Source organism: Antechinus flavipes, chromosome 5 (genome assembly GCF_016432865.1).
Source record: "Antechinus flavipes isolate AdamAnt ecotype Samford, QLD, Australia chromosome 5, AdamAnt_v2, whole genome shotgun sequence".
NCBI lineage: Eukaryota > Metazoa > Chordata > Mammalia > Dasyuromorphia > Dasyuridae > Antechinus > Antechinus flavipes.
In genome coordinates this window covers 277,707,480-277,731,562 of record NC_067402.1, presented here as the reverse complement: position 1 = coordinate 277,731,562, position 24,083 = coordinate 277,707,480, and the positions used below count along the sequence as shown (strand labels likewise).

Genomic DNA, 24,083 nt, shown 5'->3' with positions numbered 1-24,083 from the left:
GGCGGCGGCGGCGCGGCGGCGCGGCGGCGGCGGGAGGGGAGGCCGGGCCCTGGAAGCGGGGCTCCGCGCTGGGACTGGTTCCTTCGCAGCCATTTTCCGTCCAACCAAACAGCCGATTGGAGACGGGAGCCAACCAGGGCTGCAGCGGAGGTTGGTGCCTGCCTTCGGCCAATGATCGCGGCTCGAGCCACTCCGCCGCCGCTCGAATGAGCTGTCCGCCCGCCGCGGGCCCCTCACAGCTCCGGGGCCGCCCTTTGTGCCGGCCGCCCATGGACGAGGCCCCGGCGGCGGGGCCTGACGGCCGCGGCGGAGCCTGGCGCGGCCCGGGGGGAGGGGGGCGCGGGCCGCCGGGGGGAGGGGGGCGCGCCCCTCCCCCGCCCAACGGGGGGCCGACCCCCCGCGGCGCGTCCTCCGCCACGCTGGCCCCGAGCCCGCGGGGGGAGGGGACCCGGCCCCCGCTTTGTCTCCGCCGGGGTTAAAGGGAAGAGCGTGGGGGGGCGGGCGCCCCCTCCTCTCCTCCGGGGCTCGGGGTAAGCGGGACCCCGAGGGCCCCTAGTGGTTCAACTGGGGGGGGGCAGCTCCCTCTGGGCCGTCCCGGACACTCCGTCCTCCGGAGGTAGGGGTCCCCTCGCCCCCTCCCCCTAGTTCACCGGGGGACGTGGGAGTAAGGCTCCGGGCGGGGAGGGGGGATGGTTCCCCATACACAGACCCCCTCCGCTTGCCCCCCGCGCAGCTTGCTTGCATTTGTATTCCCAGCCCTGGCACGGTGCCGGCACATAGTAAGAGCTTAAGCGATGCTTGCTCACTGGTGGGGGGGGGGGGGGGGGGAAGACTCGGCGCTCGCCTAAAGAAGGCCTGACTTGTCTTGGGGGGGGGGGTCGTAAGTGTTGTAACTTCCTCCCCGTCTGTCCGTCCCCTTCTTCCCCCGCCCCCAAGACTCCTTTTTCACCTCTTGGGTGAGGTTTGAGTAGATTGGAGTACTGGGGGTGGGAGAGACCCCTCCCCTCCCTCTCTTAGCCCTTGTCCAGCTCAGTAGTCATGCAGTGGCCACTGTTTGCAGAGCATGCTTTTGGCAGCTTTTTGGATAAGTTTCAGGGTGTCGGGCTTAGGGTGCTGGCCACCCCTCTGCCGAGCCGTTGATTGTTGCTTTGTGCTGGGTATTCCCAATGTCTTAACCCCAGGATAGGGGTTCTGGACCCCGCCCCCAAATTTCATTAGATCTGTGAATTTAGATGGGGGGGAAATGACCTAATTGGTTTCCTTTGTAATCCGGTGGGTTTTATTTTATGCTTTCTTAGTTCTAGCGTTCTGAGAAGAGATCCCTAAGCTTCTGCAGGAGAAGTGAGGGACCTCTCCTCCAGGATGGGGAGGATCAAAGGGAGTGCTCTGGTTTGGGGTGTCATGGGGGGAGGCCCTCCCTCCTTTGCCTCCTTCTGCGCGGAATCCTTCCTTATCCTGTCTTAGCTCTGGCCTGAGAGATTTTGGTGACGAGTTTCTAGCCCGAGCCTGGAAATTGGTTGGCTACTTCAGTATGATGGGTCTCCTTTGTGATCCTGTGCGTTTTCACTTAGGCCTTTAACCCCGTTGTTGTGAGATAGGGTCCAGAGGCCCCATTAGACTTGGTGAGAACCTGGGAGAGAGGGAGTCCTTTTGGAGGAGGGTGGTAGGGCCAGAGCCGCCCTGTCTGCCTCCCACAACAATCCAGCGAGCATTGTGGGCCGCCTCATTATGTGCAGAGGGCTCTCAGTGCTTTAGGCTGTGGTGATTGAGGGCAGCTGGGGTCAGGGGGTGAGAGCAGGAGCTTGGATTTATGGAGGCTGTCCCGGACCCCACCTCCTCCCTGTTTTACAGAGAAGGAAGGGAGGCCAGAAAGGTGTCTTGACTGAAGTGCTTGTGATTAGAACTTGGATCTCGGGCAGCTAGGTGGCGCAATAAATAGAGCACCAGCCCTGAGTTCAAATGTGGTCTGAGACATTTAACACTTCCTAGCTGTGTGACCCTGGACAAGTCACTTAATCCCAGTTGCCTCAGCAAAAAAAAAAAAAAGAAGAAGAAGAAGAAGAACTTAGATTTCTCCAAACCCTGTGCTCCTGGCATTGGACAGTCTTGGCTCCAGAGTGGGGAGCAGGATCTTCTCCCCAAACCTAGAATGCTAGATTAAGGCCTTGGATAGAGAGGAGCAGGAAAGTAAAGCTTTCCTCTCCTTCCTCCTCCTCTTCCTCTCCTTTTCCTAAGCCTCTAAGATGAATAGGGGTTTGGGAGAGAGGGGTTAAAAGGATGAGCCCATTGGTTGGGGGTCTGTGCAATCAGGAGACTGTTTCCCTCTCTTCCTCCACATCTCTCCCCATCTTCTTTCAGTTACTTTGCTTTAACTCTTACTCCTGACTGTGCAGCCCTCCAGGTACTGGTCTGTATCTGGGCCTGGCAGGGATTGCCTCCCCCACTCCTAAAATCCTTCCCAAGAACAGAATATGAGGGTATTCCATTTGTGGCCTTAAATACATTTGTGCAAGTCTACATTAGCTGGACCCCATCTCTTTCCCCTCCCCCTTTTGTTATGGAGAAAAGTCATGGAGGAGAAATTTGGGATGTGGGTCCCTTGTCAAGCTCCCCAAACTATAAAAGTGTCTTTGGTATTTTCAAATAAAATGTTGGGAGAAAAATCTTTCTGGGAAAGTGTTGAGCAGCATCTGATCCTTCAAAACAAAAATGGGGAGGGAGGGCAGACCCAGAAGTCTCACAGACAATAAAGATATTCCCAGAAATTTTCAAAATGGAATTACTGCTCAAAGTCTAGCCCAGTGACAGTGTGGTTTGATCAGCATTCTAATGTGGAAAGTAACAATCAGGCAGGAATCATGGGCTAGATTGTTGCCTCTGCTCGTTGCTGAAACTTTGATCAGCATGCTGTGAGAGGCACTTATGCCTTCCCTGTAGCCCTTGTACCTTAATTTAAGGATTATCTTGTTGCAAAATCCTGGTTGTTAGTGCCAAGGAAGGCTGCTGGGCTAGTGCTTTTCTTAGATAAAAATTTGCATTTCTTCAGACATTAAACAGATGTGTGAATTCCTTTAAGCCTTTATATAGAACTCATAGCTTCCTTTTTTAAAAAGAACAAAATATAGTTGTACAAAAATATACATTGATTTTGTGTTCTTTAAAAAAAACGAGGCCTGCTGCATGAGGCAGGAGAACTTGGTTTGGTCTTTTTTCTTCAAGTGTAGTGAGAAAGATTTCTGATGGTCATGTAAACCAACTCCATCCCTTCCCCTTTTTATAGTGGAGGAAATAGGTCCAGAAGAAGTAAGATGACTTGCTCAAGATCACTAGTTAGCAAGTAGAACCAGCATAATTTGAACCCAAATCTTGTGATTTTTAGATTTAAAACCCTTTCCATGCGTTTTTGAAGGTCTTTGTTCTGGGAAAGTTTTGGCAAGCAGATGAAGCAGCATTGTGTTCTGGCTGGGGAAATTGGGATGGGGGGGAATAAGGAGGACCATGTTTCCCAGTCAGTCAATTAAGTATGAAAAGGGCATTATTCCATAAGCAATTAGGAAATTACCTTTGCATATGTAGCATATTTCAAAATGCAGCACATTGCTATTTAGCCCTTTTTTTTTGTTAAGAAAAAAAATTGTCTCATTTTTGCTTCTTTGACAAATGCATACTAAAATAATGAAAGTGCTAAGAATTCCATATTCCAGTAAGAGATGTTGGTTGGAGTTTTGTGTATTGGAGAGAGGGGACTTTGAAGTGGGAGTGAAAAATAGAGAAGATCCAGTTCTAACTAATCTTTCTGCTATCTGTGCTAAGACCAAGGAGCTGGTTAGTTAGATCACTTTGGTCATAGGACAGTAAAGTGTTACTTTTAAATCATAAACTGACTTTCCTTTTCTAGTATTTTGTTTTAATTTTTGAGCAACATAATCATTTATAAGATTTAATCTAACTTTAAATCTTCATATTCTGAGATTTAAATTTTTTTTCCTTTTTAAGCTTTCTTGCACTGAGGCTCCCTGAAGGGGATTAAAAAAAAATTTCCGGACCCTCTGAATGATGAAGAATTGGTGTCTTAAGTGTTATTTGTAAACAACTGAGGTCTAAGTAGATTCTTAGAGATGGGAAGGGTCTTAGAGAAAGTTATACAACCCACCTCATTTTTCAGTGAGGAAACTGTAATGGGGTCTACCCTCTCCCACGCCTCGCAGGCTGATCTTTCTGCTATTCCAGGTTCCCCTGTGATTTTGTGTCATCGCTGTTGCTGGCGGCTTTTGTCTCTGGTGGACACAAGAAAAAAATTCAGGGGTTTGTTGGAACAGTTTTAGGGGTGTTGTTTTTTTCTAAAAGTGTCCCTATTCAGCAAACGTTTGAGTACTGATTTGGGCACTGAAACTATTTTAGACATGCCGAGAAGTTGAAGAAGAACAGAAAGCAAAAATGAAGAGCTATCCCTACCTTAGCATAGTTTCATGCTTTTTGTTATTAAGAGATGCTGGACAAACTTTGTTTTATATTTGGCTCAAAGCCCAACTACTCTTGACAAGCTCACCATTTGGGGGCTCCTGTAGTTGTTTATGAAGATAAGATTAGTTTTAAAAGATTTTTATTATTCATGGGAATATCCATACAAGTATTCACTAGTTGGGACCTCAGAGTTGCAGCAGACAGGACAGAAAGATGTGTATTCCAATCCCTACTTCCAGTCTTAATAGCATTGTCACCTCCCTGACTCTCTAATATAGTACAAAGCTTAAACCACCTCCTTGGCTTATTGTGAGACAGCAAGCTTTAAAAATACTATGTAACTGAACTGGTGAGGGTGGTTGGAGTCGCATTGTTTTGAAAAAGTACTTGTTGAGTGGCTTTTAGCTACCTATCACCAGTCTGGGCATGTGACATAATTCCTATGTGGGGAGAAGGAATTCCATCTAAGATCATGACCCAGAACTATTTCAATGCTAAACTCTTGTGTTTTGGGTTATAAATGAAGTAAAGAATGTAGAGAAAAGAGAGGAGCCAGAATAGTCAATGGAAGAAGTGTCTAGAAGAATGGTTCCCATTTAAATAGATGGCAAACATCCCAGGAGCCTGAGACACCATGGGCAATGGAGGCAAGGGGGCACTGTTTTATTAAGGGGAAAAGGGTGGGAAGTTAGTGGATAGATCTTCCTCATGAGAAAGCTCTTGATTGTGGAATGCTAAGAGATGCTGATGGCTGGCTAGGATCGGGACAAATATTAGGGTGGGGGGAAGGGAGAAATAGAGGCCCCACAGGTTCTTGAGAACCAGGAAGTGACATGAAGAGTAGTTCTAGGAATGTGCCTTCTCAATGGAGAAGGAAGTGACTAGAAGCATGAGACCAGTTAAAAGAACATTAAAATCATCTTGGTCACAATGAGGCAGCTCTGCATTAATGTGATTCAGAGGATTGAAGAGGAAAAACCATGGCTTTGGGATGCCTTTTGTTTGTATATCCCACTTGTTTGATCACTCTCAATTTTGAATCCTTCCTTGAAACCATAAGAAACTTCAAAAGAAAATAAAACAAATTGATTTGAAGATTGTCAAAATTGGAGAAGGCTGGTGATGATACACCTCACAGAAATAGGACAGTGGAGTAAAAGAAGCCAGCTTTATTAGGAAAGGTGAATTCACTTTGGGATTGTTGAGTTTGCAGTGATGATCATTTGTTGGATGGCGGGGAGGGAATCCTAGATTTGGAATTCTCCAGGCCATGAAATTGGATGAGTTCACTAATGAAAGTGAACGTGAAAAGAGAAAGAGGGAGAGAATGGCTACATTGAGGAGTAAACAGGAAAGATGTTTAGTCAGGGAAACAGGAGAATGGGAGTGTAAGCATGAAGAAGCAGCCTTATGGTCAGCCAGAGAGGTTTTGTAGAAGGCCCAAGGATGAGCAGTGTGTCCACTATTGCTCTAGATTGAGCTAGGATTGGATGGTGAACTGTCAGAGTAGTTTTGTGTCATGACGGAGGTCGGAAGTGGGGCCGGGAGACCTCATGTTCCAGGGAACAGAAAGGAGTTATTATTAAAAGAAAGAACTTAGAAAAAAGAAACAATTTTTGTTCATCAAGTATTTGAGGTTTGTTTTTTAACCCAAGTATTGTCCTTCCAGCATCCAAGTAAAGTATTCATATCCCCATTCACTGATAAGGAATTTAATAAATTCAGCACTGAAATGACTTTCAGTGTTAGATCTGATCTTCACATGAAGATTGTTGTCTGCCTCTGAGACCTTGGCTTTCCACCAGAATCACACATTTGAAGGAAGAAAGGATGGCGCTTTAAGAGAGAAAGTGTCTTTAAGCTAGTGATTTGCAGACTCTGAAGAGCTATAGAAATCTGAAGTATTTTTAAGAAAATAAAAGCTAGACAGTACAGTAGATAGAGTATTGGCTCTGGAGTTAGGAGCCGAGTTCAAATGTGACTTCAGACACAACATTTACTGGCTTTGTGACCTTAGGCACGTCACTTAATCTCAATTGACTGGCCACAAAAAAAAAAAAAAAAAAAAAAAAAGAAAGAAAGAAAAGGAAAAAAAATAGAAAGTGTAGATTATTATGGGCTTGGGGACCTGAAGGAGGAGAATAGACAGTCTCTGTCCTGTAAGTAGGTTCAGATGGGCAGGATAAGAGAATTCTTTTTCCATGATTGGAGAGGATGGGAAGAAAAATGTAGGAGTAAGTGATAGAAGAATGAGCTAAAATGGAACATGTAGTTCTCTATGCCATTTGAAGGAGATACAGCCTAAGCAAGGGATTATGCTACCAGACAGTTTAGAATGACACTTAACTTCCCCAAAGAAGTCATTTTCTGATCAAATTCCCAGCCTCAACTTTTGATTTTTTTAAAAAATTTATTTCAAGGAATATTTTAAGAAAGAAATCATGTTAGAATGAACTTGGAAAAGATCTAGTCGTTTTGTATATTTTTAAGTCATTGTAGATTTAACTTCAGATTTTTAAACAATCATTCCCTGAGTAATGGGATAGATTTTTGTTAGGTGTTTATTGTGAGCAAAAGCAATTGTCAGTGATCCAGAGGAGGAGATGAGGCAACTCTCAGAGCTTACCTTCTCACCTTCCTCACTTGGGGTCTATGCACTTTTAAAAAATGTTGATAATTGTAATCAGTTTCCTCTATCTTCCCAGGAAGGTAAAAATTGTATTCTGAAAAGGATCCTTGGGCTTTGCCGGCTACCAAAGCGATCCCTGACATAAAAAGGAGCCAGCCGGCTACAACCATCTACGTCCTTCCCAAAAAATATAGATTGCTTTGGCCTAGGAATCACAGTAAAGTGAATGACAATTAATCAGAATATATTTTCATGGAGACATAATGTTCCAGACCCAGTACAATCCCTAATGTTATTTCTCATATTAATGTTTTATTCTATTGCATGGAGCACCTATCTCCTATTATCTAGAAGGCTTTTATCTTTTAAAATGCTGGCCACATTTCAAACCTCTGATGTCCATAAATGACATTTCTTAAAGACTTTTCGAGCTTTGATAAACAGAAAAAATAGCTAGATTGCACAATTAAAGGTTTTCTGATCCTAGGCTTGATTTTCTCTTTAAGTTATAAACTAGTACAAGGAGTAATCTTGACCTTTAACTTCACATTTGCTACTGGAAGGTGTAATGACACTTTTCAGTGTTGCCTTGAAGATTGCACTCAGCTTGTACTTCTCCAGTGTCTGTTGGATGCCAGGCATGGTGCTAGACTCTGGGGGTGCAGCAGTCCCGTCAGAAGTTGGCACATTCTAATGGCAGTTGCGGATAAACAACAAAACCGAGAAAGGTCACTGAGTCCCAAACTCGTGGCTCTTTGGGAATGAGGTTTATCACCTAGAAATAGCAATGATTAAGGTGTGTTGTAATTCAAAGCAATAATTAATGATTTGTTAATGGTGTTTCCAATTTAAAATGCTAATTTCAAATCCTGGAAAAAAGCTCTGAGATACTTGAGGAGTTATAACTTTAATGTGCATGTGGATGGATTTATTGGAGATGAATAACTCAATTAGGGCGGCTGGAAGGCGCCTAGTCTTATCATGCCCCATGGTGGCCTAAGGGAGATACTTAGGCGCCTCCTAGGACTAGGAATGGTTTTACTTTCTTGTTATACTGTACGAAGTAATTATTTGCTCTGCTGCACACCTGCAGGTTTGCCTTTTATTCCTCTAAGTGAGCTGCCAACTGCAGCATTTCCTGCTAGGAACACCTAGAAGATTGGTCCAGTCACTGGGTAGATCACAGATGAGCTCATTTATGCCAGTGTTAAAGGTCAGTTTGCTTTTGATTTTCTCTTCCATCAAGCACCTGGAATTACCAGGGTTATCTCATGTTTGGAGCTAATGAAGGAGATCTTGTCAGCCTTGGGTTGTTGATGTGGTTCTGAGACCCAGGCCACATATTTAGCAGATAATTGAATTGATAAAATTAGCACATTTGCATAATTCAAGCTTTTGATAAAAAAGTTTCAGTGAGGTGCTGTAGTCCCTGAAGTTTCTTTAAAGAATCTGCATGCAATAGAATGTGGGGAATATGCAAAAGGGACCGACTTGTTCCTTTGACTATTCCGATGACACCATTTTGGGGTTCTGATGCTCAAGGATTTTAAATGTATGTTATTTTGTCTCCTCTTGTGTGTTGGTTACATATGTCCAAAGGCATGAATACTTTAGTCCCAAAGAGTTTTTTGGCTTTTGTGTCATTTCAACGTGGTGATTTTTCTGATAAAGAAATTGGAAGCAGAATAAAGAGACTGGAAAGAGGACTGGACCCAGATTCAAATCCTAGCCTTGTCACTTATCACTGGTATGACTTGGGGAAATCACGTTATCTCTCTGGACCTCAGTTTCCTCATTTATAAAAATGAAAGAATTAGACTCACAGAAGAACTCAGAGGTCCTTTTCCAGCTGTAAATCTGATTCTTTGATCCTTGAAAAATTAAGTGACATCATCAGTGATTTGCCTAACTTTTAAACACTTTTTAAAAGTGCTTTTTAATAAGGTGAAAGTCTTTTCCAGACTTTTTCATTAATCATTATAGCAACCTAATATAGTCAATGTTATTATTTTAAACAGCTGAGCAAATGAGAGTACAAAGTTCTCGGTAGGGTTCTTGCTATAATGTTGTGGCTATGGAAGATAATATGTGTTTGTTGACTTATGCTAAAGGTGTCCCTTGTCAGTAAATTTAGTGGGCTCTTTTCTTTGCACAAGACTGGGAAATCTTGGATCTTTCTTATTGAAGTTAACCTAAAGCCAAAATAAAGAGGCTTCTCTCTTTTTAGCAAATTTGTCTCTCTAGCAATTCATTTTTTCCTTCTAGACATGAAGTTTTTTTCCTCCCTGTTTTTTGGGAGGAGTTTTATTGCGGTTTTTTGATTTTTTTTTTTTTTAAACTACAAGCATTGTTATCTAGTAGAATGAATAATGGGTTTAAATTCTTGTTCTGCACTGTATAACCTGAAGCAAAAACTTAACCTTTCTGGCACTCAGTTTCCTCATTTATATAATGATGGGTTTGAACTAGATAGATTTGAAAGATTTCTATCCGTTTTCTGGAAGTATTTCTTTCTGTGAAATTTTATAATTCAACTGATTATCTGTTTGGGGGTCTATGGTAGGATTGAGCAGCATTTAAAGTGGGAATAGTTAAGTATATTCAGTTTCTGTAATCTCTACAAACAGTCTAGTTTGTGCCCCATACTTCTGTTAGCCTTTGCTTCCCAAGAGAAATTCACTTTTGATCAGGAAATAGAAGGGTATAAAATACCCTGTGATCTTGAGCTAATATTGTGACTCAGATTTTTAGCCTTACCTCTGAACATTTTCCATAACTTTGTTCTTTTTCCAAGCACCTGGTATAGTCTCTTGATTCCTTCAATAAACATTGGTTCTTGTAAGGTTCTGGAGAAAATACAAAGTCACACATTATTTTTGCTCTCAAGAAACTTATAGTTAGGCTATGCAAAGTGCAGAGATCTTATGATTCATAAATACTTGTTTCTTTAGAAATCCTTTATTTCTAAGAATTTCTTTAAAAAATTTTTATTTCTTAGATATTGCTATTCTGTTCTTCACTAAATTCCTACTTAGCTGCTGATCATATCAGGTGTCATGGAGAAAGGAAATCAAAAGTAAGTGTCTAACAGCAGCGTTGGTTGGATCTGAGTGCCAGAAATCTGTTGAGAATATCTGCCTGTAGTAGTCATTGTGAATCTACAAGGGCATGGGGGCCTTTCTACACAAAAGGAATTTTTTTTTCCATTTTTGTTTTTTTTTCTTAATAGTATTTTTCCAAATTACAAGTAAAGATAGTTTTCAACATTCATTTTGTAAGACTTTGTGTTCCAAATTTTTCTCCTTTCCAGCCACCCTTCCCCAAGACAGCAGACATTCTGATCTAGGTTAAATATGTACAATAAGGGGGAATAATTTTGTCTTAAGTGTAAAGGTACTGGAGAGGGGATGGTATAAGGAAGGGAGCTAGCATTTATTATATGCCTATTATGTGCTAGACGCTGTCCTAAGACTTTTTAAAGAGTTCATTTGATCCTTTCAACTACTGTAATTATTCCTATTTTATGATTGAGGAAACTGAGAGAGATTTGTCCAGGGCCACATAATTCCTAAGTATCTAAGGCTGGATTTGAACCCAGGTTGTCCTAACTCCAGGTACAGAACGCTTATTCAAGGTTACCACTCAGATGTGCCTGTAAGCACATTAGCTTAGTGCTGTATTCATGTTGAGGAGACTGAGGCAGGTGTGTCAGGGACACAGGTTATTCAGAAGAAAGAGGTTAGTTTTTCTTTTGATTTCATTCCTATCACTTATTTTCTAGGATCAGGAGTCTCTAGGAGTGAGGAAATAAATAAAAAGGCCCCCTGGGGAAAACCACTAATACTAATGCTTAATTAGGCTTAAATCTGCTAACAAGTCTAATTGACCTCTCCACTGACAGCTTAAAACCACTGTTTTACTCCCATACTTTGTACTTTGTAATCTTTCTATATAAGTCCAGTATTGAAAAGGGTTTTTTTGTTGCTGTTTGTTTTTTTTTCCAAACAGATGGATGGAGATAGTTCGACCACAGATGCATCACAATTAGGAATTTCAGCAGACTACATTGGTGGCAGCCACTATGTGATACAGCCTCATGATGGTAAGAAAACTGCTGGATTAAAAAATGTGAACTCTTCCATTGACATGATATTGTCCCCTCCCTTCTTTCCTGCCTTTTCTTTATTTTTCCTAGCTATTTCATAAAATTCAGGAATATCTAGCAGCTAATGATGTGATTTTAACAGGCTCTTTAAAGCCAGAGTGGCATTTTATAAACAGTTTCCTCTATTCAGTTAAAAAGCACCTACTGCGGGCTAGGCACTGGGGATACAAAGATGATGAAGCAGTACCTGCCACTAAGAAATTTATATGTTACTAGGAAGAACTCAGGAATCCATTAGAATTATCATCCTTTTTGACTTGTGTGTCTTCTTTAAAAAAGAAAAGTGCTGATGATCTAATTGTTTTAAAATTCATACTCTGCCCCCGAATCAGGATGGTACTTTGGAAAAAGATGGGAAACTGAATTGGCAACTTTGTGTCCTGCATCTTTACTGTTAAATCTTATATCTGCTTTAGGCAGATTCCTAATATGTGCTCCTAGTCCCTTAGTTTTAATGTCCACTTCTTCTTGGGATGGAATCATTTGCGTGTGACAAATCTTTGCCAAAAATCGATCTTTGCCAAAAATAGGAATTGAATGCACATGTAAAGGCACAAAACAAAGTTCTATGGCATCCTTCCAGTGAGAGAGGAAGATGCCTTTTGAAAACGAGTCTAGTCCAAGGCAGCGATAATGATAGCCCTGCTTTAATACAGCACTTTGCAATTCACAAAGCACTTCCCTCATAACAACCTAGTGAGGTAGACAATGCACGTATTATTCTGTCCACTCTATAAATGGTCCGGTCACTAGGTCCAATGACAGTTCAGAGTTGAGAGAGAGAGATTACTGTCAATTGGTATGAAGAGGGAATGTTTCATTAGGGAGCTTGGTGCTTGAGCTGGGCTTGGAAGGGTGGCTAGACTTCGGGCAGAGATGGCAGTGGAGAAAAGCAGGGGTTCTAGGTAAAGACAATGGTATGAACGTTTGTCAAATTTAGAAATGGAATGAGTGGTTATCTCTAGCTCAAGGGTCAAGAATAAACCATCACAGTTCCTGACTTTACTATTGAAACCTAAAAAGACTCTTCTGCTGCTGCAACAAACACCGAAATGACCTTTGGTTTTAAATTATCTTGGTTGGTTGGTTGTCCTTCATTCTCGAAAAGGACCAAAATTATCTTACTTCTTTAGATACAGAAGACAGCATGAATGATCACGAAGACACAAATGGTTCAAAAGAGAGCTTTCGAGAACAGGACATCTATCTTCCCATTGCCAATGTGGCGAGGATAATGAAGAATGCCATACCTCAGACGGGAAAGGTAAGTGAGGCAGGAGATCCACCTATGCCTTGTATCCCACAACGAACGTGCACTCCGTTTTCTTGTTAGAGCTTCGAACCATTTTTTAGTTATTCGGTCTTAAATGGAACAAAAGAGTTTTTTAAAGCTAGGATTATTTTGTCTTCTTGAAACAGCGTACTGTATATCCTTTTAATTTTAATCTATTTTATATTCTGTTTTCCTTTAAATGTCTTTGGTTCAAGTATTGGGAAAAGATTTTTTCCCCTGAAAACCCAGTAATTTAAAGTCTTTTTTTGAAATAAAAGTATTCTTAAAGAAAAATCAGGTAAGTTGCTATGAAAACATGAAAGTTTATAGTTTCAATAGCTGGAGTACGGCAGTGTTTGTGACAAGGTTCTAAGTCTGTCTGGTAGACTGTAGGGTGGCCAGAGTTCTGATTCTAGTAGGGCTAAACTTTGAGACAGACCTTGTTCATCTACAAAGGGAAGTCTTTGAATTGGCTTTACTTTTTAGAAAAGCTTATCCTCTGTGTAACCCTGGGCAAGACCCAATTGCTTCAGAAAAAAAAGAAAAGAAAGAAAAGCTTACCTCCTTGAACCCATGATTCTGACTGTACATTTTTTTTCAAGCATTTGCCAAAGTATGGCTTGGTGATTTTGCTCTGTTGTTTGTGTGTGAAATTAATGAGTTTCAAAAACTCTCTCTCCTGATTAAAAATGAAAGATGAAGTCTAGTTGCAGGTCCTAATTGAAAGAAAATGTCTCTCTTCTGCTCTTAAAGAAAGCTAACTGGAGACCTGCTGGCTGACAGTTACAACCCATTTTATCTGAGTGCTCAGCTGCTATTGGGAGCCAGAGGGTCCCAGGCAGTTTTGAATAGGTTTGGGGGGGAGAAAGGGGAGGCGGACTCAGGTGGTTCGAGTCTTTGCTCTCCAAATACCCATTTTTTCTGGGAATTTTCTCTTGCTGATTCTGTGTTTATGTACTGCTTATTTACTGAGGAAAAATCCTCAGTCATCTACAGAGGTGTACACTTGAAAAAGCTATATGTGGGCAAGAGTTATTACTGTCATTACTGGTCAGATCTCTAGTAGTGTGGCCCACTATTCAGACCCAAGGCAGGGAAAAGCCCATGGCTAAGCCCAAGGCTTCCTGGGAGAATCGTATCGTGTTCAGCTATCTGTTCCCAGTGCCCCATGTGCCTCTTGTCATCCCTGATATGCTCAGAATATTCTGTTCTCTTTCAGTCACTGGTTGAGCTCTGAAAGGAGAGAAAAGCACCTGTTTTAAATAGGTCGTGAGAATGGCACTAAACTCTTCCTCATGATGAAAGTGCTTTGGGTTTTGGGTTTTGGATTTTTTTTTTTTTTTTAACTAGTATCTGTATATGTGTGGTAGGAGAAACAGAGGGGCCCTGCTATGTACGGTTGTGCTTTATATTCTAAAACCCCACATCCAGTCCTGCCTCTGTTATTTGTACTTGGAAGCTGGGCAGCCACCAAAAGATCAGTGCAGGGGACTGAGTGCTAGTACGCACTGAGTGCTAGTACCAAAGTCGGGGACCAAAACTCACAACATCCTCTGGTGCCTCTTGTGTGACATTGGGCAAAATAGTTTAAGCTTTCTGGGACATCCATCAGATAAAGGGAATTGAACTCTTAAGTGACCTCTGATTCCCTGCTGGTTCCAAATCAAGGATTCTTAACCTCCTTCATGTCCCAGATTCTTTGGCCAGTCAGACCTTACTCAGCATAACATTGGTGATCCTACAGCCTTATTAAAAATTTATTTTAAATTTTTTTCCAATTATATGTAAAAACAATTTTAATATTTGTTTTTTAAGATCTTGAGTTCCATATTCTCTCTCTCCCTCCCCTCACTCCTCATTGAGAAGGCAAGCAAGTTGGATGTAAGTTGTACATGTACAGTTATGCAAAACACATCACTATATTAGTCATGTTGTAAAAGAGAGTAGAAACCAAAAAAAGAAAAAAAAAATTTTAAGCCTGCTTCTTGGGACAGCTGTAGATGGCACAGTGGATAGAACACCAGCCCTGGAGTCAGGAAGAATCTGAATTCAAATCCAATCTCAGACACTTAACATTTCCTAGCTGTGTAACCCTACACAAGTCACTTAACCCCAATTGCCTCTCAAAAATAAATAAAAAACTATACTTCTGATTGTACACATATAAACTATATGAAAATACTTAACCATTTTAGGGAACTCAACATTTTTTAAAATGAATGTTAAAAATTGCCTTTTGCTAGTAAGTGGAAAAAAATAAAGTACTATTTTTTAAAAAAGTGTACTTTGACTTGCACTGACTTCCTTAGCTCTCTCTCTGGACATGAGTAGCTTCAGTATGAGTTCTTTGGAATTCTCATGGATCATTATATTACTGAGAATAGTTAAGCCATTTACAATTGATCATCCTATAGTATTGCTATTAATTGTGTTAACTTCTGATTCTGTTTACTTCACTTTCTATTCATTCAGGCAAGTCTTTTCAGGTTTTGCTGAAACTGTCCTGCTTATCATTTCTTATAACACATCAGCTTGTTCAGCCATTCGTCAAATGATGGGTATCCCATCAATTTCTAATTCCTTGCCACCACAAAAAGAGCTACTTTAGATATTTTTGTCCATATAACTCTTTTTTCCTTTTTGTTTTTTTTTTTTATCTCTTTGGGATATAGATTATACTCTTTGTGTGTGTGTGTGTGTGTTTTTGTTTTGTTTTGTTTTGTTTTGTTTTTTAATAGCAATTTGGTCATAATTGTGACCTTAAAAGAAATAGTCAAATTTCAGTCAGGGGTTAGTGAAAATAAAAGTAATTTTTTTTCCCACCTAAGTTCTAGGATGTTAAGTTAAAAAATTTCTCCCTAGATAGATGTCTGCATAGATTATCATTAACATTGACCAAAATGTGAATTCATTAATCGCATAAGAGGTAACTTTACCATAAATTTCAATGAATTCACATTTCAGTTTGTATTTTTCATGGAACTGGTAAAAAAGAAAGAAGAGATTAGATAAATTCCAGAGTCACAGGGTATGTGACAAAATGGTTCTGTTCCTAAGAAAAGTGGAACTCTTCCCTCTTTAGGAAACATGATTTGAACCCACCTCATAGAGAGGTGATATATAGTAATTGGTTTCTGAGAGTAAGTCTTTATTTTCACAGATGTTTTCTGTAAATAGGAGTGTTAAGACTGCCTGCCATTTGCATTCAGGGCTTATGTATCCTTGGCCTTGAAAGTAGCAAGTACCACATATTGTGTTGTTCTTAATAAAATTTAATTCAAAGAGAATGGAAGCAGTATCTGTCGTTTGAATAATACGTTCTGTGTGCTACAGTCTTATTTTTATAGGGTGAGTGAGAAGTGTGAGGGTTGTATACAGAGATTTATCCTGGATTTCTTCTCTTGTCAGATTGCGAAGGATGCTAAGGAGTGTGTACAAGAGTGTGTGAGTGAATTCATCAGCTTTATCACATCTGAAGCCAGTGAAAGGTGTCATCAGGAAAAGCGGAAGACCATCAATGGAGAGGACATTCTTTTTGCAATGTCAACTTTGGGTTTTGACAGTTACGTGGAACCTTTGAAGCTTTACCTTCAGAAATTCAGAGAGGTGGGTAAAATATTTCCTAAATTGTTGGCTTCAAAGAAAGTCAGTACAACCTTGATATTTCAGTTTATCATATGCATAATCAAAAAGTCCAAGTTACATAATCAAAAAGTATACACAGAATTTTGGGGGGGATATGATCTTTTCATTGATGATTTCCTCTTCACTTGTTCAAGCTTGAACTGAATTGAACAGGAAAATTACAGCTTCTACCTCTGGTCAGTCATTTCTTTCTGTGACAGAAGGAAAGAGAAGTTGTAAATTAAATATGGTCTCTCCCTTACAAATTGAGTTTTTGTGTTGCTTGTCCTTTGCTTTGAGTAGTTTTTGTTACCGGTGCACACAATTGGACTAGTGAGAATAAGCTTCTCTCAGAGATCATGTACATTTCTCCAACTCCAGAAAGGGAGTGCGACACTTTGGGTTTTCCCTTGGGGATAGTCTCTTCTCTTGCAACATTGTCTTCTATGTGAAAATTTATTTGTGTGGTTCTGTGACAAGATGGCAGAGTGAGAATTGAAGAGAATATCAGACAGAAGAGATGACAGATTTCAGCCGATCCCAGAAATGAAGCTGGATTTAGCCTAAGACAACATCAGTCAGATTTTTTTAATGCTTTAAAAGAAATGAAAAAAAAATTAAATTTTTTTTCCCACAACTTGACTTTTATTTTGCATAACTTCACAAGTGGTTTCTTAATTGTGGGTGGGGATAAGGGAGAGAGCCTAAAACTCAAAAACTTTAAAAACAAATGTAAAAAAAAATGTTTTGAATATAACTGGGTTAAAATATTAAATAAATTAAAAAATACAATGAGAAACAAATTGGCCACCAAAAATATGAGGTTCAAAAGGGAGAAATCCAAGAGATTGGGGTCACAGATTGATGTCATAAGGTATCCTAAAAGAATTTGCAGACTTAAACCCATTTCCAAATCAAGGGGCAAAGTTTATTGTAATAGTAATGTCATTTGAAATGGCGTAAGTTCCAAAAGGAATTAGTAAAGAACCAGAAGCAGGAAGGTAAATTTATAGGAAAAGACTGAGACATCTGGTTCTTCATGTCACTGATAATGCTAATTTTGTGGCACAAAGGTATAAATGAGGAGGTCTGTTCACTATTGTCTCAGGAACTTAGTTATCATTGAGCAGCAAATTATCTATCTGACAGTCAGTAATGTTTGTAGGACTATCCTGAGACCGGAAGACTTTAGAATCATTAACAGATTCCTGCTGTATTTCCCCTAGAAGTTGTATCCTGTCAATGGAGAAAAGTGGGGATAAATGTAAATAGAAGTGTGGGATCAATGAAATAATGCTTAAAACAACTGAATATGCAACAGAGCAAAATGATCTGAAATAATGTTTGAAAAGCTTTTTCCAGGTAAAGATCATATACTTAAAGAGGCTAAATATTCAGAGAGAAAATTTGAGATGTTTGAATTATGTGCCATAGAAGGAAAGAGAGAAACTTAGTATTTCTGTATCACCAATAAAACCTTTTAAAAGATAAATACCACTTAAAATCACGACCATAAGTCTCTACAAATTAAATCTATCTAGTCTAAATACAGAGTTCATAAATAAAATTGATGTTAAAATAAGTACCCCTAAAGTAATTACCAGATAATTTTGAGAGATTTGGCATAATATAATACTATTGTAATATGACATCATCCTTCCCAAATTAATGTATAAATTTAATGCTACATGATCAAAATGTTTCCTGGATATACTTTGTAGGATTAGATAAAATTACAAAACTGATACAAAAAAGAAGAACTTTTAAAAGATCAAGAATATAAAGTAGGAAAAAGAAAAAAGGACTTTTATATATAGTAGTCTCAAATCATAATCTCAAGCAGTAATGATAAAAAGTAGAGATCAGTGAACTAGATTCATGAGGTAATACCAGATGCATATACAGCAACTGCCTAGTATAGAATAAATTTTATCAGAAAACACCTGGATGTTATTTATTCAATAAAAATTGTTGGGAGAACTGAATGGTAGGATAGTGGAAAATGGGGATAGACTAGTAATGTCATACCATCATTTACCATAGATTCCAAGTAACTTAAAAATTCTGTTTCCCAGTCCTTTAATATTCTTGTGCCACGTACTGAAAAACTGAAAAAACGAGAGGACAAGGACAAATGGTTTAAATCACAGCTGTGAAGAGGGACGTGCATTCTTACCGAGTGGTAACTTCGTCCATTGGAAAGAGCATGGGGTTCAGAAGACTTCAGTTCAGATTCCTCCTGTGCTGCTAATTCCTGTTTGGCCTGGCCTCCTGGGCCTGGTCTCTTCATCTATAAGATGAAGGGGGAAATAAGACTTACCCTTACTAAATGTAGGGTGTAGCTACACAGAGTACATCTGATTATATGAAAATTTAGAAGTATTTGCATCCATTTAAGACAAGGAGAGAAACAAATTGGGGGGGAGAGGGGAAGAGAAGAAAGGTAAAAATCTTTGCATTTAACTTTCAGGAAAAGTCTTATGTGCAGAGTTTATAAGGAATGAACATTTAAAACAGCCTTCATCAGAGGATGAGTGATAAAAAGAACATGAATGAACAAGTCTCAAAGGAAAGAACCTTATTAAATCAGACAAGTGGAAATTAGAACAACTCTGAGATCTGTTTGGCATCCATCAAATTTGCAAAGATAATAGAAGAACAAAATTCAGTCAGGATGCAGCCATGATCAAATAAATGTGCCCTCTAATGCTTCTATGGCATTGGGTTCACTTCTCCCTTTCAGAAAGTTCCTTAGAAGGATTGTGTTTTCAGATCTCCAATGGTGTGCACCTGCCCTTTGACCCAGAAACTTATTAACAGTATAGACCATGGTTGAGTGCTGGATTTGGAGCCCGAGGGCCAGAAGGTAAAGCCCAGGCTGTGGGATCTTGTATAAGTCACATGCCCTTTTCTGAGCCAGCCTCAGTGGGGTAAACAAGCTGAAATTCAGCAAGATTTCATTTTGTGACGGCGTGTCCAAGTGGGCATACGGTTTGTGATGTTTGACTGTCTTGATCAGATGAAGCCAGGTTGAAAGTTCTCTGTTGAGTGCCATGTACCGTACATACTTAATTACTTTTTTTTTTTTTAGTAATATTTTAAGTTCTGTGGTTTTTAAAGAATAGGTACTTGCAAAAGTTTCCCAATTAATTAATCCTCAAAAAACAAGGAAAGCTCTTTGGAGAGACCTGGGAGCTGCAAAATTGGTGTTCTTCCACACTGTGGTATAGGCATCTTGGGGTTTGAGAGAAGACAAATGATCATTAGCAATTTTTGTGCTTTAAATTTGTTTAATTCCCTCATGCTTTTGTTTTGGTCACTGGTATTTATTCCTGGAAGTTAAAGTTAATCTTTAAAAATTAAAGGGGAAAAAAACCCCAAACATTTGGTGATGTTCGAACATACAGAGCAGTCCAAGGCAGCCAGGAGCCAGTGGGTGCTGGGGATAGCAATTGGGTCCTCTGAGGGGTGTGTTCCCCCAGGGCTGCCGCTGCCCACAGTACACTTCCCTGCCCCCTCACTGTGTCTCATTTGGGCTCCATGCACAACTCCTTTGACCACCTTTGGGTAGAAATTGCTGGTGATTTTTATGCTATTTCTTAGGCATAGTAGTAGGTTATTGTTATTACATGTAAAGAGAAGAAGTGATTCCACTCGTAGCGGTTCTCCAGACCTTGAGGATCACCCATCAGACCTGGAATGATCCTGATGTAACGGTCACCTCACCATTTAGAATGTGGAATTGGGACTTTGAACTTGTTGCTGTGCTATGGGTTGGTTGAGAAATGACTCCCAAGAGTTGTCTGACATGCTGTTTCTGTAGAGAAAATCAGGAACCACATTCTTGAATTTTTTCTTTATGATGGTAGGTCATCATAGCAAACAATCATAGGTAAAACACTCCAAGACTGGGAAGTGGTAGGGCACACATTTAACCTGTAGGTGATAAGAGAATGAATTAGTGAGTTTCTTGATAATACAGTATTTGTGTCCTGGTCTGCAGGCAAAATTTTGTCATTTTCAAAAGTAACTGAAAAAAACATAGTTTTGCCAAAATGATCTTGTAATGATTAAAATTGGCATTAGTCTCAGACTCAGTCTTTAAAAAATGTTCACATGCTCCATTTTGGTGAAGTTGCCAATTTGTGCCTTTGGGAAAGGGTCTTTTCTTTCTAAATTACATTTGGCTTTTCTCCAGGCAATGAAAGGAGAGAAGGGGATTGGCGGAGCTGTCACAACCACAGATGGATTGAGTGAAGAGCTCACCGAAGAAGCTTTTAGTAAGTCCCCTCCAGCACTGGACCTCTTAGTCCAGGTCTTGAGAACTCTAGGAAGCATCAAAGGCTCTTAGACAGAATTGGATGGAACCAAATCATTTTGAATGCCTCAGTGCACCATGTGTGCCTGGGATCCTGGGGCAAACCTTGAGAAGGGCATTGATGGGGAACTTTCCTTTTTGGGCACAGGCTGTATACCTGGCCTTTCACCTTCTGGCACTGTGGAAAGAGTTCTGTCACAAGACCCCTAACCTGAGGCTAAGAATTTGTTTTTTCAACTTTTTAAACAAAGACTTATTTAACTATCTCTGAATTGGTTTCCTTTGTAATCTTAATGTATTTTATAGTAGGCATTTAATAACATGTTCTGAGGAGGATTTCTCAGACTTTGCCATTGTGGAGGTATGCCAGTCGCCTGTAACTCTCCATGTCCCCATTTGGGGTTTCCTTGACAAAGCTTGTAGAGTGGTGGGCCAGATTCTCCAGATCTTTCTATAGATGAGGAAAGTGAGGCAGACAAAATTAAGGGATTTGCCAAGTCATCCAGCTCATAAATGCCTGAGGCCAGATTTGAAACTTGCCGGGAGACAAATCTTCCCGAGTCTGAGTCCAAGTCCAGCAGCCCGTGCACTCTGGTGCCACCTGGCCGCTCAGAACTTCAGTGGATTGCAGTTCTGCTAATCTAATCTAATCTGCTCTTAATTTAGCTTTACTGGAGATTTAAGAGTGCTAAATATTCCATAAATTTGAAAATAGTAAATTTGAGATATTTTAACATGCCCATCGTGTTCTAAAATTTGAGAGTCTCTTAGAATGATTCTTAGACATGCTACATTGTTAATGCTTCCCAAATAGCCCTTGTGCTGTGCATGTGGCAGGGAGTGAAGCTCGAAGTCTGAATGCAGCACCTCTGAGCCAGACCTGCAGGAATGGGTGTGGAGATTTGGGTTGTTGGGTTTGTTTTATTTTTTCTCTAAAAGAAAAATTTGAGAAAAACTTCTCACTCAACAAATTAGGATCATTATTTCCTTAGAATGGAAGAGAGAAAAAAAGATCCTTAAAGAAACACCCTTGATAACTAGTTATCAAATACTTTCATGTTGGTTTTGATCCTTGTCCTTGCCTTCTGCCTCATTAGTCAAATGAAACTTCTGTCCAGAGAGGATGTGGTCTTTAAATTGCCACATCTGGTGACTTTAAATTGCCCCATCCTTTTCGCTTGCATTATGTGGCTGAGTCCTCCGTTTTCCTCCCAAGGATTCTCTGCTCTCTTGGTGCTCCCCCTTACTTCTGATGACTTCTCAGCCTCCTTTTCTGGGTCATCATATTCATGTATATATACCCTCTAAGTGTTCATTGGACATGGGATGTACCTCAGGATTCCGTCCTGGGTCCCTCTTCATCTCTTCTCTACATATCTAGTCCTGCTCCCTCTCCTGAACCTCCAGTCTCATATTCTCAGCAGCCCAATGCAGACTGAACTGGACAGTTCAAACTCATCTTTCCCCCCAGCCCTAGCCCCCTCTTCTCTTTGTTTCTAACTGCCTGGATTCAGCTATTCCTCTGCTGCTTTATGTTGGCAAATATACCTGCTTGTTCTTCCTCCCTCTTGGGTCCAGTGGCTCACCACCACATCTGTTGGGTTCATCCCCACACCATCTCAGGCATCCGGCCCCTTCTCTGTGACCCGCCTGAGGTAGGTCCTCCTATCCTCTCACAGGTAGCCTCCTACTTGGTCTCCTCCTCAAGTCTTCCTTGCCAGTCATTTTAGCTTACTGCCAAAGTATAGACTAGGTTGTGAACACATTCCCAGGCTCCCCCAAAAGTAGTCTAGGACAGGGGTTCTCTATGTTTTTTGTCATGCTTTGTTGTATTATGTCGTATTATGGACCCCATTGACATTCTAAAGCCTCTAGACCCCTTCCTCAGATTATTTTTTTATGTATAAAGTACATAAGGTTATACAGGAAACCATTTATATTGAAATAGTTATCAAAATATTTTTAAAAATAATTTATAGACTTCAGATTGTATCTTTACAGGCATTTGTACTTGAGTCTAAGGGATAGTAGGCTTACTGGTATACTTTTAGGAACAATTATGCCTATTTGGCACATAAAGTCCTTCATATGTGAAATATTCTCAGAGGATGAGGGTGGGTGAACAGCACTTTGTATTTTCATTTCATTTTTGGCTTTTTCACAAGCTCCTTGCAAAGTGTCTGACATATGGTATATCACAGGTTCTTAATAAGTGTCTGTTGATGGAGTACCCTGATCTGCTATAGGAAAAAGGGGGGAGGGGCCAAGCATTTCAAAAGGGGGATTACTTGTTGAAAATCACATGGCTAACCATTGACAGGACTAGAAATAGAACCCAGGGCTTTTGAGTTTGAACATTAGGATCTTGGAGCTTGATTAGAAAACCACCATTAATATTGTGCCTTAAAAATGTTTTGTCTTTTAGCTAATCAATTACCAGCCGGTTTAATAACCACAGATGGCCAGCAACAAAATGTTATGGTTTATACAACATCATATCAACAGGTATTGTATCTGTTTCTAAAAATTTTATATTTCATCGCTTCTTTTTGGGAAAATGAAGAAATGAATATTTTTTTTAAATGAATGAAATTATCTAGCAAAACAGAGGCCTTGCTATAAAAAGTGATTTAAAAAAAAATTAATTCTCTTTTCTAGATTTCTGGTGTTCAACAGATTCAATTCTCATGATTTCAAGAAAAGTTGAACTGAGAACATAAAAAGACGGGAGAGACACGGACAATTCTAAGCAGAGACGTTACATACGATACCATGGGGAAGAGAAATGTCTCTTTGTATATTAATAGCTGTATTGTAGCTTCCCTGATGCTTGACTAATTGAGGTGTGAATTCTGACTGGAGAATCTTTTTTCATGAATGATTTCAATGGAAAAAAAAATTTGGATTTTAAAGGTATTAAAATATTTTTGTTTTGTACAAGAGTTTGTTGCTCTGTATGACTCCTGTATGCATTGTATATTGCGATTTATTACTGTCGGAGATTTGTAGACAGTTTCTTATTTTCATATTGAATCATGTTACTTTTGTATAATTCAAGTAAACAGCTGGGTTAATTCATGATGTTTGCCCTTTTAATAAAATATGAGGGTAGAGTTCATTTTGAATGCAAGTTGCCTTTATTATAAAATTGAGTTGGTCTTGGTTATAAAATTGAGTACTGTCTTGCATGATAACCTTAGCTAGATTTTTAGCTGTTGACATATTTATTGAAACTTAATTTTTAAAGGATTTTTTTTCCCTCTTTTTTTGGTAAACCATTTACAACTTTAGTGGCTACAAATGTTTGGGGGGAGGTTGGGAACCTTTTGTGTAATTTTAAAAACTAAATGTTAATCCCTAACCAAGCATTGTCCAAACCTATTAAATTTAAAGATGCCCTCCGCCCATTAACAGTGTTCACAATTAGCAACACTGTTTATTGTGCCTGTTAATTAATAGGTATGTTGTTTTGAGTTAGTTGTTGAAGGTCTTCTTTTGGACACATCTCTCTTTCTCTCTCTTAATTTATGAACATTACTTTATTTCATTAATATGTTGAATTTAATTTGGTCATAGTGCTATTGAAGTGACAACTTTTTTCATTTTATGT

General features: G+C 39.9%; 1 protein-coding gene and 1 long non-coding RNA gene across 4 annotated transcripts; one reads left to right on the top strand and one right to left on the bottom strand.

The window, feature by feature from the left end:
- The first annotated feature begins 21 nt into the window (after window positions 1-21).
- NFYB (nuclear transcription factor Y subunit beta) lies at window positions 22-23,591 on the top strand. Of its 3 annotated transcripts, none has more exons than XM_051961274.1 (8): window positions 22-150; window positions 8,187-8,306; window positions 11,102-11,195; window positions 12,392-12,522; window positions 15,940-16,137; window positions 20,354-20,435; window positions 22,899-22,978; window positions 23,132-23,591. In XM_051961274.1, exons 2-8 carry the CDS (start codon window positions 8,280-8,282, stop codon window positions 23,162-23,164), a joined length of 645 nt encoding a protein of 214 aa, XP_051817234.1. In that variant the 5' UTR covers window positions 22-150; window positions 8,187-8,279; the 3' UTR covers window positions 23,165-23,591. The 3 variants fall into 3 exon arrangements, with proteins under 3 accessions (XP_051817234.1, XP_051817236.1, XP_051817235.1); XM_051961275.1 differs by lacking the exon at window positions 22-150 and adding an exon at window positions 596-616; XM_051961276.1 differs by lacking the exon at window positions 8,187-8,306 and having other exon boundaries at window positions 23-150.
- Window positions 16,185-20,346, bottom strand: LOC127537923 (uncharacterized). The gene is made up of 2 exons (XR_007947645.1): window positions 18,332-20,346; window positions 16,185-16,367 (listed from the first exon to the last, which is right to left on the bottom strand). It is a non-coding gene; the product is annotated as an uncharacterized LOC127537923 (long non-coding RNA).
- Window positions 23,592-24,083: the final 492 nt, after the last annotated feature.